A 17632-nucleotide genomic window follows, 5' to 3' on the forward strand; every position below is an offset into this window, starting at 1 on the left:
AATCAATACATTCTTTAGTCTTTAATACTACCATTAACACTCCCTTTGTCTTGTGTCCATGACTTCTTTGTCAATCTCCCCTGAGCTCCCACCTACCCCTGACCTATTTGCTCCACCTGTTCCACCCCCTCTTAAACAGTGTAAAATCCATCACATTTCTACTTCTCTTTAGCTCTGAAGAGTCGTCATACAGACTCGAAACATTAACTCTGCTTCTTTCTCCACCGATGCTGCCAGACCTGCTGAATTTTTCCAGCATTTTCTGTTTTTATCCCAGAATAAATGATTGACTCTTGGGTGCTGCTCTTAAAGACTTGGAAGAAAACTAGATGGTTTGTGCCTGGACAGTGCAAAAGTTACTGTTTTGTGTATATAAACATCCAAAGTTCTCAGAAGTGGTTCCAATTTTTTCTGCTTTTCTTTCATCAGTTTGGGGTTACTTGCTGCAGATCAGGGGCTGGGAATTCTGCAGCGAATGATTCACCTCCTGTCTGCCCAAAGCCTGTCCACCATTGACAAGGTATAAGTAAGGAGTGTGATGGAATACTCCCCATTGCCTGGCTGAGTGCAGCTGTCAACACAAGAAGCTTGACACCAACCAGGACAAAGCAGCCCACTTGATTGCCACTCCATCCACACCTTAAATAATCATTTCCTCCACCACTGGTGCAGAGCAGTAACAGTGCATACCACCTACAAGATGCATTCCAGAAACTTGCTGAGGCACCTTCAGCAGCACCTTACAAAACACTGTCACCTCTACCTCCTAGAAGGACGAGGGTAGCATGTGCAAGAGAACACCATCACCTACAAGTTCCAATCCAAGTCGCACACTATCCTGACTTGGAACAATATTGCTGTTCCTTCGACCATGTTGCTGGGTTAAAATCCTTGAACTCCCTCCTTAGCATCTCTTGGGTGTAACTAAGCCACAAAGACTGCAGTGGTTCCAGAAGGCGGTTCACCATCTGCTTCTTGAGGGCAGTTAGGGATAGACAGTGCATGCTGGCCTTGCCAGCAATGCCTGTATCCCATGAAGCAGTAAAGTATTAATGCTGAGAAAATACTTAGGGCAGAATTTTTCTCTCATTGGGTGGGCATGCGCTCAACCCGAACAAACGTAAAATGATGCGCAATGATGTCGGGTGAGCATCCGGACATCATTGCGCACTTGTGCGATATTTCAATCGGTGGGCACGTGTGGGAGTCAGCAGCACGCCTGCTAACAATTAAGTGGCCTATTAAGGCCCTTAATCAATTAATTGAGTATAATCTTTCGCTGCCCATCCAACCGTTCAGTTGGCGGGCGGGCGAAAACCAAGCGGCCTTTGCATTTTTGGCGAAACCTCATCCACGAGCGGGATGAAGTTTCAACCAGTGACTCTTGAAAGAAAATGAATAACTTTTTACACTCCTATTTAACATGCCCCTGCTTATGTGATAGAGTCACATGAGGGGACATGTTTTCATGATTTTAAATATCTTTATTTTATGGTTCAAAATCTTCAGCTCCATGAGGCAGCTCTGTGCCTCAGGGAGGTTTTATTGCGTGCACCCGCACGCATGCACAAACTTTAGCGCTCGTGCTCCTCCCGCCTTCACCCCGGCAGCACTGCAGCAGCATTTCACGCTGGCTGGCCGTTAATTGTGAAATCGCAGTCGGGGCCTGATCGCAGGCGGTGGTCGGCTTCGTGACCCCTCCTGGGCCTGCCCGCCGCACCTGCCCGAAGAGGGCAAAATTCTGCCCCTAGATGTTTCTTTTTTACTTAGTGAGTTGTTATGATCTGGGGATTGCACTGCCTGAAGGGGTGGTGGAAACGTATTTAATAGCAAATTTCAATAGAAAATTGGAAATTTTGAGAGTGGAGAAGTGTCACTAATTGGATAGCTCTTTCAAAGACCCAGCACAGACATGATAGGCAAAATGACTGAGATCCTCTGTAAGATTCTCTGATATGCTTATGCAGATGCATATTTGTAAACTAAAGTAGATGTTATGTGGCCAAATTTAAGGATTAGATCCAATCAGGGATTGCAACCCTATCTTGAATTGTTGTAAGCATTAGATCTATTTCAGTATAAATTGGTGAGCATAATGTAGCCAAAAGGTTGGCCATTTCCAAATAGTTAATTAATAAATGTATTTTTTAAATCACCTATCCTCAGATCACTTCTAGGAATGTTTCCCTAGTCAGATTGCCAGTTACATAAACCTCAAAGCTACTGATCTCAAGTCTATCTGTAAAGCTACCACTTGATGGAGTAGTATTCATATATTTTCAACATGACTGGTAGATGGATTCAGGCAATGTAGGTTCAAGCCCCACTGCACCATTGAACATGTAATGTAGGCCAGGTTTGTCAATCTTTTGAAGTAGGATGGATATGTGCATTCACCCATTTCAAAGCCAGTGAGTGGACACATCTGATTATATAAAAATGCAAGACCCTACAGCATAAAATCAAAATGCCCATGAACCAAAATGTGAGCTGTCAAATCCTTCATTACCCTATCTTTCCCCTTCCCTCACACTTCCATCTCTTTTGCCTCATCTTTCCATTCTCCTAAACTTGGTTCTTATGTTTTCCCCTCTCATTCTTTCTCTTTGAACTCCCCCTCTTTTCTCTTTTTCTTCCTCCTTAAAACTCACCTTTTTCACCAAACCTTTGGTCACCCCATCTAATATATTATCCTTAGGCTTGCTGTCTATTTTTTTCTATTGTCTCTGGGAAGCACCTTGGCCATCTACATTAAAAGCATAATGTAAGTATATGTTGCTGTTGGCACACAGGTGATTTGTGGGAAAGGCAGATTACTTAAACAGATGTCAGTGACTCTTACCCTTCAAGTAAAGTTTTAACCAGACTATTAACCTGTTGATCAGTTATTTTGAGGTCGGGAACCCAAGAAGAAAAGGTTTCCCTCAGGTCCTGCCAAATATAGCAGCGGGGTTTGATTAACATGTTCTGTTTGTTTTCTGACTGCCACCATCCAGGTTGAGCGATTGGTTAGCTGTTGAGTGGGTTGGCCATCAGCACCATGCCACAGTGGGATGGGGAAAAGAGGGAGCAAGGGATCGGAGGTCTGAGGAAATCAGAAGGCTGTATTGAGGGAAGAGCGGAAGGACTTCGGGGGATGTGGTGTGGGAAATGGTGGTAGTCGTAGTAGAAGGGCCTCGGCAGATCTGAAGGGTCAGTGGTGATGGAGGGTGGGGAGATTGGAGGCTTGTTGAAGGAGAGGGGATCAGAGGCCTCCTGGGTGAAGGGGACCGGAGACCTCGTGGATAGGGGAGGAGTCGATCAGAGGCCTCAGGAATTTGATGGGGGAGAGATGGAAGACCTCAGGATGAGAGTTGAAAGATTGCTGAGGGAAGATTGGAAAGGTCTAGGTGTGCCATTGTGTGGTATAGGTGAAGCAGAGAATCTGGATCCAGAAGCTAAATGGAAAATTACTTTCTCCTGGATCCAAAAGTCCTCACCTCTCTTTAGTCAGTGGGTTTCCTGAGGCTTGGGAAATGCAGCCAGACTGGGTTAGGTTTAAAATGGTGGTTAATTCGGGGCATGTAGCCTCATAATAATATTTAAATTGCCAGTCTGCCTCCTGGAAATGGGTTGCTTGCCCATGCCCTTGTTAAAACCGAAAATGGATAGTTGTGGATGGATTTCAGATTTTTTACACTTTTACAGGCCACCCAACCTAAATCCAGTTGTTTTGGAGATTAATATTCTCCCCATGGTGTTTTATTCAAACCAATGTATCTGAATAGGGATAGCAGTCATGAACAGTGTTCCCTCTAATTTTTTTTGTTGTTTGCTGCTTGTTTATTTCAAAGTGTGTTATCTTTAAGTCTTTGCACAGCCACACATGCATGTTATTTCCAATGGGGCAACTTGTGAGTGGTCTCCAAGGCACCTACCGGGTTGTCATATGGAAACATTGGTTGTGACCACGTTTCTAAGAATATGTGTTAGTTTGTCATTATTATAATTATATACCTAGTAACACAAAATACATAATTCCCAATTATTTAATTTACTCAAAATTGAATTTTCTGTGTTTGAAATCCTTAGCAGTATTTTGCAGCAGAGTTTGCAAGTTTTTCAGACGTGGAGCAGGAGTTCTGGTTTTCTTAGTTATCACTGTAGACGGACCTCTTTAAATAAAAAGGCTAAAAAAATACAAAGTAAGACTTCTCTCCACCCTGATATTTTGGAACAAAGAGAGGAGCATAACACATCTAGAGGCCCAATTTTAATTCACTCAACCCATTCACTTACTCAGTTAAATTGGGCCCAAGATGTCTTTTGTGGTTCAAAGTAAGACTAGCTACTCGTCTTGTGGCTTGTTCTATATGTGCTATGCCTTGCCCCTGTATCTGAAAATAGAAAAGAACTGATAAAACCTTCCTATCCTTGGTCTGCTCCTCTTCCTTAACTCGTGCTGCCCCATGGCAGCATCATGCAAAGCCATGGTATCCAGTTCGACGTGTAAGCTGATGACATCAGATTTACCTCTCCGATAACATTCATAATAACCCACCCTCAGCCTCCAACCCAGTACCTCTGTATTGTCAGCTTACTTGTCTGATATTCGGTCCTGGATGAGGCGTGAATTTCTCACGCTAAACATAAAGAACATAAACATAAAGAAGACCAAAGCTAGCTCTCATTCATGCTAGCTGGCAATGTTTTGTACTAGTGTACTTGTGACTATATATAGGGGATAAACGAATGAGGAAGAAATATAGATCACAGAGCCACAGCCTTCATTCTTTGATTGAACATCCACATCCAAATACAAAGCTCCTTCTTGGCCTACTGCTCATTCCAGTAGCCAGTATGCTTTCTCTCATTGTGTTTTTAATATTTTACTAGCTTTATGACTTTACAGTTTAAAGTTTTATGGTTATTGGCTTCACCATTGAACTTGTTTTTTTACCCAATTACTGAAGATGGAAATTTTTTAAAATATATTTGTTCATGGGATGTGGGTGTCGTTGGCTAGGCCAGCATTTATTGCCCATCCCTAAATGCCCTTGTTCAGAGGGCCTTTAAGAGTCACATATAGGCCCGACCAGGTAAGGATGGCAGATTTCCTAAGGATATTAGTGAACTAGATAGGTTTTTACAACAATCGGCAATGGTCATAATCAGACTCTTAATTCCAGATTTTTATTGGATTCAAATTTCCCCATCTGCCATGGTGGGATTCGAACCCAGCTCCCCAGAATATTACCCTGGGTCTCTGGAATACTAGTCCAGTGACAATACCACTGCGCCACTGCCTCCCCTGTTTCAAAAACAGAGTACATAACTACATTTTTAAAAGGAAGATATTTGCCTGACAAAGAGAAGTATTGAAAAGCATGGTAAGTAAACAGGAGAATTGGGTTGGACTAGTTGGTTCGTGCAGAGATAAATACTGACATAGATTTGATGGAACGAAAAGCCTGTCTTGTGCATTTTATAATTTTGCTCAGTCTGCTGAGCAATGAATGGATGAGCACTTGCCTGAAAGTGAATCTATGGCCAGAATTTTCGGCTCGGGGGGGGCGGGGCCCACTCACTGAGGCGTAAAATGACGCAGGGTGACGCCACTTAGATTTTCAGTTTGGCTGCGCGCCCGCTGAATTGTTAAAGGCTTATTAAGTCCATTTAAAAACGAATAAACTGAGCTGCCCGTCCAACCTTAAGGTTGGCGGGCAGACAAAGAGCCCAGGCGGCCTTCGCATTTTTCATGGAACCTCATTCATGGGTGGGATGAGGTTTCATGAAGTGTTTAAAAATTGAATAGAAATTCATTGACATGTTCCAGCTCCTGTGACACTGTCACATGAGGGGACATGTCTTAAAATTTTTTCTTCTCTTCGTTTAGATTTTTCAAACTTAACCTAATCTCCTTGAGGCACCTCTGGGAGATTTCTGTGCTCTTTCGCACGCATGCGCAAAAGAGCTCGGGCCCCAACTCAGGGACCCACCCCCCTTCCGGCCCGCACAGGGAGTGCTCAGCACTTCCGGGTGCACGTCACGCTGGATGGCGCACCCGCACAACCCTCCTGACGGGGGGAGAATTCTCCCCTATGATGCAGTAGAATTGGGTTTGGGAAATTCCAGAGGCTACATTGGAAGGACTGCTGTCTGGAAAAATAATTTCCCCAGTGGAATAGGGAAAAAATTCCAAACAGTATCAACCAAACAATTTTTCAAAATGTTGAAAGTTTATTTTCTTGTAACAGAAGTATTTGATCAGATTTGTGTTTAATGCTGTATTTCATAATCAAGGGAGATTCAGCAGTCTGTTTGTTTTTAGTGTTACCAATCCATTTATTAGACAGTGAAAAACATTGTCAGATTGTTCAAAATTATACAGTTCAGCTCTTTTTGATGCATACACATAAACGCAGGTGCAATCTGGATTATTTAAAACTTAACTGCAGCAGACTTCCTCATGTGCATGGTCGCAGCTGCGTGAAATTGAATTGATTGTCACAAGTATATCTTAGAAAAATAGAGAATTAAGCACCTTGCTCAAAGAGGAGTATTTCCCCATCCACCAAGTAAACTCTTGTTTTCTTCTTTCCTGAGATGTGATTATCCCTGGCAAGGCCAGCATTTGTTACCCATCCCGAAATGCCCTTGAGAAGGTGGTGGCGAGTGGCAGTCCATTTTGTGTAGGTACACCCACAGTGTTGTTAGGGATGAAGTTCCTGGATTTTGATGCAGTGCCTGTGAAGTTACAGCAATTATGGTTCCAAGTCAGGATGCTGTGTGGGCTGGAGACAACATGAAGATGGTGGTGTTCCCATACATCTGCCCTTGTCATTCTAGGTGGTAGAGGTTGGGGTTTGGATTGTGCTATCAAATATGCCTTGGTGCGTTTCTGCAGCGCATCTTGTGTATGGGTGCATACTGTTGCCACTGAGCATCAGTGACAGAGGGAGTGATAGTCTGGAGGGATGGGGTGGCAGTCAAGCAGGCTCCTTTATCTTGGATGGTGTTGAGCTTCTTGAGTGCTGTTAGAGCTGCACTCATCCAGCCAAGTAAAGAATATTCCAACACATTCTTGACTTGTGCCTTGTAGATGGTGAACAGGCTTTGGGGAATCAGGAAGTGAGTTACTTGCTGCAGAATTCCCAGCCTCGGACTTTCTCTTGTATATCACTGGTCCAGTTATGTTTATGGAGAGTTTTAGCTCCGAGGAAGTTGATGAGTTATTGGGAATGGCAGTGAAGACCTAATGTTACTGGTCTAGTAATCTAGCAACACATGCTCAAATCCCACTGTGGCAGCTGGCGGAATTTAAATTCAATTAATTAATAAATCTGGTATAAAAAAACCATGAAGCTACCAAATTATCTCTCAAACCCATCTGGTTCACTAATGTCCTTCAGGGAAAGAAATCTACCATCCATACCCGGTCTGGCTTACATGTGACTCCAGACCATGAGCAATGTGATTGACTCTTAATTGCCCTCTGAAATGGCCTAGCAAGCCACTCAGTTGTATCAAGTTGCTGCAGAAATTAGAATGTGGTTTAAATTGACATAAAAGTAGGAATTACAAGAGACCATGTTGGGACAATATTTTACTGCAACAGCAACTTGCATTTAAATAACACTGATAATGTAATAAAGCATCCCATAGCACTTTACAGGAGAATTATGAACAAAATTTGGCACCGAGCCCCATAATGAGGTATTAAGCTTAGAAGGCCAAAAGCTTGGTTAAAGAGAGAGATTTTAAAGAGGGAGGAGAGGTGGACAGATTTACGGAAGGAATTCCAGAGCTTAGGGAAGTAAAGACACAGCCACCAATGATGGAAGGATTGAAATCTGGATGCACAAGTTGCCAGAATTGGCAGAGCACAGAGGTCTAGGGGGCTGTAGGGCTGAAGGAGATTACAAAAATAGGGAGGGACAAACAAGGGCATGGAGGGATTTGAAAATATGGATGAGAATTTTAAAATTGGCTCCCAGTCAAGCAACAGCTCCATGTAGGATAGTGAGTACAGGGAGGGTGGGTGAACAGGGCTTGGTATGAGTTAGTACACGGACAGCAGAGTTTTTAATGACCCAAAGTTTGCCAATGATAGAACCTGGAAAGCTGGCCAGGATTGTATTGGAATCGTTAAGCCTAGAGATAAGAAAGGCATGGAGGGCTTCAGCATTGAATGAGCTTCGAAAAGCCCCAAGGCAGGCGATGTTCCAAAGGTAGGTACAGGTGACCTTAGAGATGGTGTGGATATGTGGTAGAAAGCTCATCAAGAAGTCAACTATGGCACCAAGGTTGCAAACAGTATCTTTCAGCTTCAGACATTTGGTAGGGAGAGGGATGGATTCTGTGGTAAGGGAATAGAGCTTGTGGCATGGACTGAAGGCAGTGGCTTCTGTTTTTTCAATATTGAATTGGAGGAAACTCCTGTTCAACCAATATTAGATGTTGGATAAGCAGTCTGAAAGGGTTCAAGAGAGGAAGATCTGGGTATCATCAGCGCATATGTGGAAACTGACACCATAATTTTGAATGATGTTGCTAAGAGGAAGCATCTAGATGAGAAAAAGGAGGGGATCAAGGATAGACCCTTGGGGGACACCAGTGGTAATGGTGCAGGAGCAAGACGAGAAGCCATTGCAAGTGATTTGCATAAGATAAGAGTAGAATCAGGTAAGTAAAGTCCCCCCCAGCCAAATGACACTTGAAAGATATTGGAGCAGAATTTCATAATCAACATATCAAAGGCTACAGATAGGATAAGGAGAGACAGTTTACTCAGTCAGCTGGGATATTATTTCTGACTTTGGTGAGAGTCAGTTCTATAACGGGGCAGTAAGCTGATTGGAGGGGCACAGATTTGGGAGGTGTCAACATGTTCAAGGGCTTCAGAGAGGAAATGGAGGCTGGAGATGGGGCAATAATTTGCAAAGATGGAGGGTCCAAAGATTGATCCTTTGAGGAAAGGGTCGATGTTGGCAGATTTGAAGGAGAAGAGAACCATTAATAATGTCACCTTAAAAAAACACAGAAAAAGGAAGTTAGGTGATCAGCAGTTTAGTATGAATAAGGTTTAGAGAGCATGAAGTGTGACATGATAAGCTCAGAGAAGGTCTGTAGGTATAGAAGAGAAACTAGAGAAAGATGTGAATTCAGGGTTAGGGCAAGAAGGAACCTTTTATAGTGGGCTAGGGAAAGGGAGGGCAGTGGAGAGGTGATTAAGGAAGATTGTTAGTTGACATCTGCAATAAAAGATTCTGGCTTAGAGTTTCCAATAGTGCAACTGTTTTATAATGGAATCTAAACACTGCTCAGCAAAGAGGCCTAGACTTCATCCCAAATTGAGGAAATAGGTCCTTTGTGCACTTGGGTTGAGCAACCCATATCTGTCAGGATTCAGCAGGGGTGCCATGCTGCTCCAATAGTAGAAGGAGCATGGCTTTTTCATTGAACCAATTCTCTTCTCCATTTTCCTCACTGCAGTACCGTATCCCACCTCTAGCAAATGACCCAGTGGCATGGAAATAATCTACAGAACAGACGGGAAACTTTTCAGTCTATGCTGCCTTCAATCCAAAACCAGTGTAACCTCAGTCATAGAGCTTCTGTATGCAAGTGATGCTTGTTTGTGCGCTCACTCAGAAACTGAGCTCTAGATCATTGTCGACTCCTTCTCCAAAACTATATGAGAAAATGGGCCTTTCGCTAAACACCTAGAAAACTAAGGACTTCTTCTAAACAGTTTCCAGAGCACACACCTTCCCCCCATGGATTAAGACCAACTGCAAGATCCTGGAAAATATGGACCATTTTCCATAACTTGGGAGCCTCCTCTCGACAAAGGCAGAGATTGGCAACAAAATTCATCATCAGATCCAATGTGCCAACTCAAACTTCGGCCATTGCAAAAAAGTATTTGAGAACCAGGATCTCAAACCCAAGGCTTAAAGCCATGGTCTACCAGGCAGCAGTGATCCCCATACATCCAAATGCTTTGGTGACTTTGACAACCTATAGCAAGCACCTCAAAGCACTGGAGAAGTAATAGCACCGGTGCCTTTGCAAGATCCTCCAAATCTAGTGGCAAGAAAGGCAGTCCAACAGCAGCATCCTTCACCGGGAACGTATAGAGGCAAAAATCGAGGGATTGGAAGGAGCACACAAACTCCCAAACAACCTATCTACCCAACCCTTCAAGCACCACCTGCCTCACATGTACAGATTGTGCATTGGACTTATCAATAATCTCAGAACCCATGAAACTGGAGTGAAAGTGAGTCATCCTCGATCATGAGGGATTGCCTAAGAGAGAAGAATAATAGCAGATGAAAGGCCCTGCCAGAACCCAGCAAAAATATTATCCCTGGCACCTTCTGCAAGTGCACCTCCGCAGAAATTAATTAATCCTCTCTGGGAAAAATTTCCTTTCCCTGCCCACCCCCCACCACCTCCCCCCACCCCCCTAAAAAATGAAGTGATTTGATGACCATTTGAATATAAAGCTTATCTGAGGAACACTTTTTAAAATTAATTCAAAATCATCTTACAGTATGTGGAAAGATTTGCTTTGACTTATACCAGAGGGAATTATACAGAAGCATGTTGTGAAATTCTGCTTGGACTGGAGTGTCCTGGTACTTGCAAGTGGCGATGACTACCTTCATCTGAATAGTATGATAGTTCTGGGAAAAATATCAAATTCAAGCCATTTATTTTTAGAATGGTTGAGGGCTCCAAATTAGTTAAGGTACTTAGGTAGTTAGAGGGATGTTTCCCCCACTTCCTGTGAGCACAGGAAGAAAGGAACAGAGGAAGATAAGTCAGTTTTAGAAGGTAAGGCAGTTTCAACAAGGGCCGCAAAAAGCAGGCTCTGTCCTGGACTAGAAGTTAAGATAAGCCAGTCGGATTTAGGAACAAAGAACATCATAATGGCTGGTTGAAAAAAGACCAAGGTCCATTGATTCACCTTCTGCGATTCTGATAATTTCATAATACAATCATAATCAAGTTGTTGACTAATCATATTAATTGATTTTTATCAATTAGCCCACAATAGACTGAGACAGGAGTTTTCTCATAAGGTCAAAGATCATAGAAACTAGGAGCAGGAGTAGTTCATGCAGCCTCTCGAGCCTGCTCCACCATTCGGTGACGTGATGTAGCTGATCTGATTGTGACCTGTTACGACCCTGTTAGGGACCAGTAACGTTTAAATAAGAAATCAAACACCTGACAATTAACTGACAGAACTACACCACACGATTTCATGTTTTTAAACAAACACACAAACTTATATATAAATCAAAAAGAATTAAGCAAAGTAAGCTCTATTAAGCATTATAAAGGCCTATACTATAAGCTCAGTTCTACTTTTTAAATTACTGCCCCTCCGCCCCCCCGCCCCCAACCCCCAATAGTTTCTTCTTACGAAATCTTGTAGCTTCATTCACTTTTCCTGGGGGCAAATGCAAGGGAATGCCATAGCCCTCTGGAATTCACTTTAATTCTTCTAAGTGTTAAGGCTAACCTCAGAGGTAAGACTCTATGGGGGCCCTTCCATCAGCTTTTTTGACTAAACAGACCTCACGACTGTCGGTGCCTCAGCTCCTTGCTTGGGCTACTGCAGATATCCAACTGCCTTCGCACAGCTTTCCCAAACTAACTCTGCTCATTGCATTCTGCCACAAGGCCCTGTGAGGACCACTGTGGATTTATTGCACCAGCTGCAAGCTAGAGCAAACCGTCCAGCTGCTTTTCCCCTCTCAGTTCAAACTGAGATGGAGCCCCACCTGTATTGCGTATGGTGAATAGTGAAGTTAGTATTTATGCTACTTGAAATGCAGAACTAACTGACTATCATCTCCCTTTGGTTTTCTTAATTCAGTGAAGTGTAGAGTCTACACCAAAGCAAAGCTGCAGCTGCCTCTGTTTGTTTCCAAAACTGAACTGCTTGCTTATGTCAGCAAACACACACACATAACTTAAACAGAAGAATCTCCTACCTCCACAGCCCATCTCTCTGACAACATAGCATGTTTTGGTATGGTCTCAAATAGAAATGTAAACAAATTATTTTACCTTCAACACAACTCTTTAATTCTATAACCCATATGAATAATTTATATTGCTAATGGGGTTTATGACCCTTAATCCAGTATTTCTGTCCCTGTCAAGGAACTCTCTTATTTACAGCTGCCTTTCAATTTTATCCATCTGGGAACTGCAGAAACAGTTTAAATCTTTTATTGAAGTAAGGGAAGACCTTCTAAGCCCATAGATTGTTCACTCATTGTTTAAGTTTTTACACTTCTACCTCTGACCTTGTAAAATTAACATAGGTTAGTTTTTAACTGTGATCAACTCCAAGCTAGTTTGAATTGCATTCACGAGATGCCTACCAATTTCTTCATCTGACGCCCCCTATCTCTGTTGAAACATTAATTCCTAAAACTAAAAGTCATATTCAAAACATATGAATTATGAACTAGATTTTTGCAACAGATTCCACTTTCCTGCCTGTCCTCTATACCCCTAGACTCCCTGTAGATCAAAAATATGTCTAACTCAGCCTTGATTATATTCAATGACCCAATATTTCCTGCTCTCTAGGGAAGAAAATTCCAAAGACTAACTCCGAGAGAAGAAATTCCTCCTCATCTCCATTTTAATTCCTTTCCCCAGGAGGCAAAACATCTCAGCATCTAACCAATCAAGCTCCCTTAAAATCTTTTATGTTTCAATAAAACCACCTTATATTCTTCTAAACTCCAATGAGGCCCAACCTGCTCAACCTTTCTTCATCCCAGGAATCAGCCTGCTGAACCTTCGAAGAATTGCTTCCAATGCAAGGATATCCCTCCTAGAGTAAGGAGATCAAAACTGTACACAGAACTCTAGGTAGGAGGTTGTAGCAGGACATCCCTACTTTTATACTCCAACCTCCTTGCAATAAAGGCCAGCATCCATTTGCCTTGCTAATTACTTGCTGTACCTGAATGCTAACCTTTTGTGATTTAAGTATGACATCCAAACCCCTCTTTACTACAGCATTCTGCAGTCTCACTCCATTTAAATAATATTCTGCTTTTCGGTTCTTCCTGCCAAAGTGGACAACCTCATATATCCCCACATTATAATACATCTGCCGACTATCTTCCCACTTACCACTCACTTAATCTATCAATATCCCTTTGCAAAGTCTTTGTGCCCTCCTCACAACTTGACTTCCTACCTATCCCAGTAATAGAAAGCTTTGGGAAAGCTTAGGTTCAACATTACCTGTCCTCCCTTATGTCTCTGTTTCAAATTACTTGAGTTCAATGCAAAATATTATTTTCTGAAATTATCTAATTTACATTTGAATTAATCAATATTATCTGCTTCCACTGTCTCCCTGGGGTGCCTGTATCATTGTGTGTGCATGCGTGTGTGTTACCTGTGGAGTGAGACTTTCTACTTGGAAAAGAAAAGGTTACTTTTTTTCAACTCTTGCTCTGGAAGTTACTTAGGAAAAGATAAAGTTATAACACATACACAAAGTTTAGTTGCAAACAAAGATAAAACTATACTTCTAAAAATTGGATCAGTTTAATTTATATTTGGTGCATGCCTTATATTTTTTAAGCTGAGATGTTGAGCTATCTGAAGTGAAGGTTTTGAAGTTGTAGGATTGCCTCTGCAGCTGCAATGGCTTCCACTTTCGAATTCAGAGTTTGCTTTAACAGGTGAGTTTAGTAGGTGGAATCAGGTTTATTTATTTCTTCTTTTCTTTTTGATGGCTCTGAAAAGAGCTGTTGTGTTTTTAATCATTAATTTCTCTCCTTTTTTCCCACTGGGGGACGAAATTTCATCTCCGTACTGACGGGTGTAATTTCCTCTCTTGGCCTCAAACGAGGGATATTTCCTCGGGCGCTCCACTAATCTCTTGGGTTTGGCGGTGGCGGGCAACCGCCAGCAGTGGATATCGGTCACTGCTGCCGTCTTCCTACTGCCCCGGAGTGGCTTGTTCCTGTGGTAAGGCCGTGCTGCCACTGCTTTGCTCCAGGTGGCTCAGGGCTGCCAGGCGAGTTTAAGCTTGCGGTGGGTCGGCACTGCCTTCCTGGGCTTAGCGGTAGTGGCAGCTCCGGCTCCACCTCCTTGGCCCTTCTTGGCGGCAGCTGAGCTCTTGGCCTGCGATGCTTTCTTGGAAGTGGCCAACGTGGCTTTGGCAGCCGCCAACGTTTTCTTCTTGGTTGCTCTGCCTCTGCTTTAATCCTTGAGCGGCACCATTCCTGCTGCCGGGGGGAGGGATGTCGCCACCGCCCAGGGCTAGTGTGTCGACGTGGGCCCGGGAGCGGTTGAATCGGAAAGAGCCCATGGCTCCCACCCCTGTCTGCACCAGTGAGCTGTTCCGCACCAGCTGCTTGACCGTCTGGTTGACCCTCCTGTTGTTGTGGCTCACGTCGTAGCCCTTGGCCGAGAGTGTCTTCTTGAGGGTGGCCAGCAAGATGCCCTGCCACTCCTTGGTGGCCGCCACCACCTGCGGGATGTGCTGGGTGACCATGGGCCTCATCTTTTTGCAGCGCTGCGGGGAACATGGCTGCTGATGCTTCATCCTGATGATTGCCTGTTCCAGGCCATGCTGGGCTGCCAGGTTTGGGCTGTGAGAATTTTGAGGAGGGATCATGGATGGTTTGGGTGGGTGGCTCCAGGGGGGAGGTGGTGGTGGCAGGAGATAGGGGGCAGGGGGTCGGTTACAGCTCTTTCTGTATCAGCCTCCGCAACCCTTTATAGGGAAGAAAGTTCTGTACTTATGTTCTGCAGGTGTGGTACATTTAGCTGCCTAGTTACTTTACAGCAGACCAGTAGCTGTTTTTAGATGCCTTTCTCTGCCTTTCCCTGGGATGAAGCTTCTTCAGGATGGATCTCTGTGGATCTGCAGCTTCCTTCCCATTTCAATGCTTTTTGTAGGTAAACCAAGTTGGCCACCAACTTGTGACTGGCACAAGAATGAACTTTCCATATAAGGCAAGTAGCAATTCCATTACAAATATCTGAACTCTCCTTACCCCCTGTAGTGACCAAAAGGGTTAAAATTGTTCACACCTTAGTGGTTAGTTAATGTATTTGTGTTTAGAGGAAAAGCCATCAAATTAATGAGTTTCTGTTTGCTCTTGGACCACTCATTGAATTTTAAATGTAAACAAAAATACCTGGAAAAACTCAGCAGGCCTGACAGCATCTGCGTAGAGGGATACAGTTGACATTTCGAGCCCGTATGACCCTTCATCAGAACTAAGACATATAGAAATGAGATGAAATATAAGCTGGTAGAAGGGGCTGGGACAGGAGAGCTCGATAGGAGGCCAGTGATAGGTGGAGGGCCAAGAAGAGACTGCCAAAGATGTCATAGACAAAAGGACAAAGGGGTGTTGATGGTGGTAATATTATCTAAAGGACGTGCTAATGGGGACATTAAGGGAAGCAAGCTAGTGGCAGATGGCCCTAGTGCAGTTGGGGTAGGGGGAAGGGATCGAAATAGGCTAAAAGGTGGAGATGATACAATAGATCGAAATAAATTTAAAAATAGGGAAAAGAAAAAAATATAGTTGTAAAAAAATTATAAGTTATTGGAAAAAGGGGGTGGGGATGGAGGAGAGAGTTCATGATCTGAAATTGTTGAACTCAATTTTTCTTAGACTAGCTGTCACATTTGTATCCAAGATTAATTCCTGTTTTCTCATGAATATTACTGGACCATTCTTTGGTGGTATGGAAGAATGTTGGAAATAAGAACAAACAAAATTATGTACACTCATTGGGCCTTTTCTATACTATAAAAAGAAGTATCCATACTTTCTGCAATGGTTTATTGTACGGTAATGGTCTGGCTCCTCTGGGAAGAGAACTGATGCATTAATTTAGAAGAGGCCTCTTTGTAGGGAAATAAGCTATGCGGACGATTAGTGCACTATATCTTAAAAGGACAATACATCCTTTGTTTTTGTCGCCTTCTATTCCCACCCACCTCCATTTTACTTTACATGGAGGATTCAATGCAAAAGGTAATTACAAGTTAGCTCATGGGTGATTGTAGGTCATATGAAGGTAAGGACAAACATCTCAAACCAGAACTCAGTCCATAATTTCTATCGATCATATATTTGAAGTACGCTATTAACATTTATAATTGCAATGTTTCTTTCTTAATGGTGTGTTGGTTATACGGATTATTTTGTTTGGAAAACACTTATGCTCAATCAAGATTGCTATAAAACGTGCACATGTGATGCTTCTGACCATGAGGTATTGCTATTTCACACTAGTAGAAAACAAATTATTGCCTTTCTTGATACCGATACATCATTGGATGTTTTATTGACTTATGTGAAAATATTCTAAAGTTTTTGAATTGCAATGCAGCATCAGGAGTTGTTAATTTGCCTATTATCTGCACCTTTTTCTTCTTGGTGATGTTATTTATTAACCCCGCAGGCTTCTTTGTCCAGAAGTGGCCTCTTCATTGCACAATCACTTACAATGTTATTTTGTGAACAATCAGGAGCCGCTATAATTTAGTGGAATCCGTTTGTCTGTCATGGCTGTTTGTGCCAACAAAGTAGGAGCAACCTGGATCTGCCTGCCATGGTATCCAGTAACATAGCTGACTGCTGACTAAATTTACTCATGAAAACAATTAAGTTTGAATGAAAAGCAGTCATAGGGCTTAAAATTACAATCATTGTGCATTAAATTATGATCTTATTGGCATTTTTTGGAAGCCTTCTGATGTTAGCATCTCTAGCCATATTCTTCCTGAAAATGAGAGAACATGTGAAAATAACACCAAAAGTAACTTCAGTAGTTAACAAAAGATGAGTGGTTATAAAATTATTTCCGTAAGGTAACTATATTTTCTGTCTTTGTTGTGGTAAAGGGTATTTCCATTCCTATTGCAAACTTATCCAATTTCATTACTGTAAATTAGATATAAATCTATTTTCTCTACAAGTGTAACCACACAAAGCAATGACGTTCAATTTTATATGGTCATGTTCAGAACAGCATAGAATAGTGGTTTATGTAAATGATCTTTTTTTTTTTCCCCTTTTAGTTGCTGAAATGGAAGCTGAGACTATGAAAGAAGTGTGTAAAGCAAATTTGAAGCCTGTAACTACGTCTACACCAAAAGGACCCAAGATTTTTAGCAGCACTTTTGATACTAGCACTATATATGATGCCTCATTTTCTGCAATTAACCATTCGTCCAGGATATCTATGAAAGTGCAAAAAGTCCAGCAAAAACTGGACTCCGTCATGGTAAGTACCATTTGTGCAACTCCAATCAAAGAAAATACAGATGTTACTTTGAGGACTTTATCACAATGTTAGTTGCAATAAAGGTGTCATTCACAATCCTTTTAATGAGAACATAGGGCAGAATTTTACATTTAGCGTGCCCGACACGCCAGAATGTAAAATGGCACGCGATGACGTTGGGCATGTGTACCTACGTCATCACGCTGTCTCACGATATTTCGTTCAGCAGGCGCGCGCCAGAGTCGGCTGCATGCCCGCCAATAATCGATAGGCCTATTAAGGCCATTAAACGGATAATTAACATGAATTTTACACTGCCTGTCCAACCTAACGGTTGGCGGGC

At 42.6% G+C, this 17632-nt stretch overlaps 1 protein-coding gene and 1 pseudogene across 6 annotated transcripts in view; one reads left to right on the forward strand and one right to left on the reverse strand.

Moving 5' to 3' along the window:
* Nucleotides 1-17632, forward strand: part of ahi1 (Abelson helper integration site 1) — a 301212-nt gene that overhangs the window by 129789 nt on the left and 153791 nt on the right. For 5 of the 6 annotated variants that reach the window (XR_013576639.1, XM_078542364.1, XM_078542366.1 and 2 more), the window contains exon 18: nucleotides 17084-17289. The exons of the other annotated variant lie outside the window; for it this stretch is intronic. Coding sequence is in view for 4 of the 5 variants with exons in the window: in XM_078542364.1 (XP_078398490.1) it covers nucleotides 17084-17289 (206 nt within the window). In the remaining variant the exon portion in view is untranslated. The remainder of the gene's footprint in view (nucleotides 1-17083; nucleotides 17290-17632) is intronic. 6 annotated transcript variants of the gene reach the window in all.
* LOC144680417 (uncharacterized) lies at nucleotides 13741-14542 on the reverse strand (annotated as a pseudogene).

Source organism: Cetorhinus maximus, chromosome 5 (assembly GCF_964194155.1).
Source record: "Cetorhinus maximus chromosome 5, sCetMax3.hap1.1, whole genome shotgun sequence".
NCBI classification, from domain to species: Eukaryota; Metazoa; Chordata; class Chondrichthyes; order Lamniformes; family Cetorhinidae; genus Cetorhinus; species Cetorhinus maximus.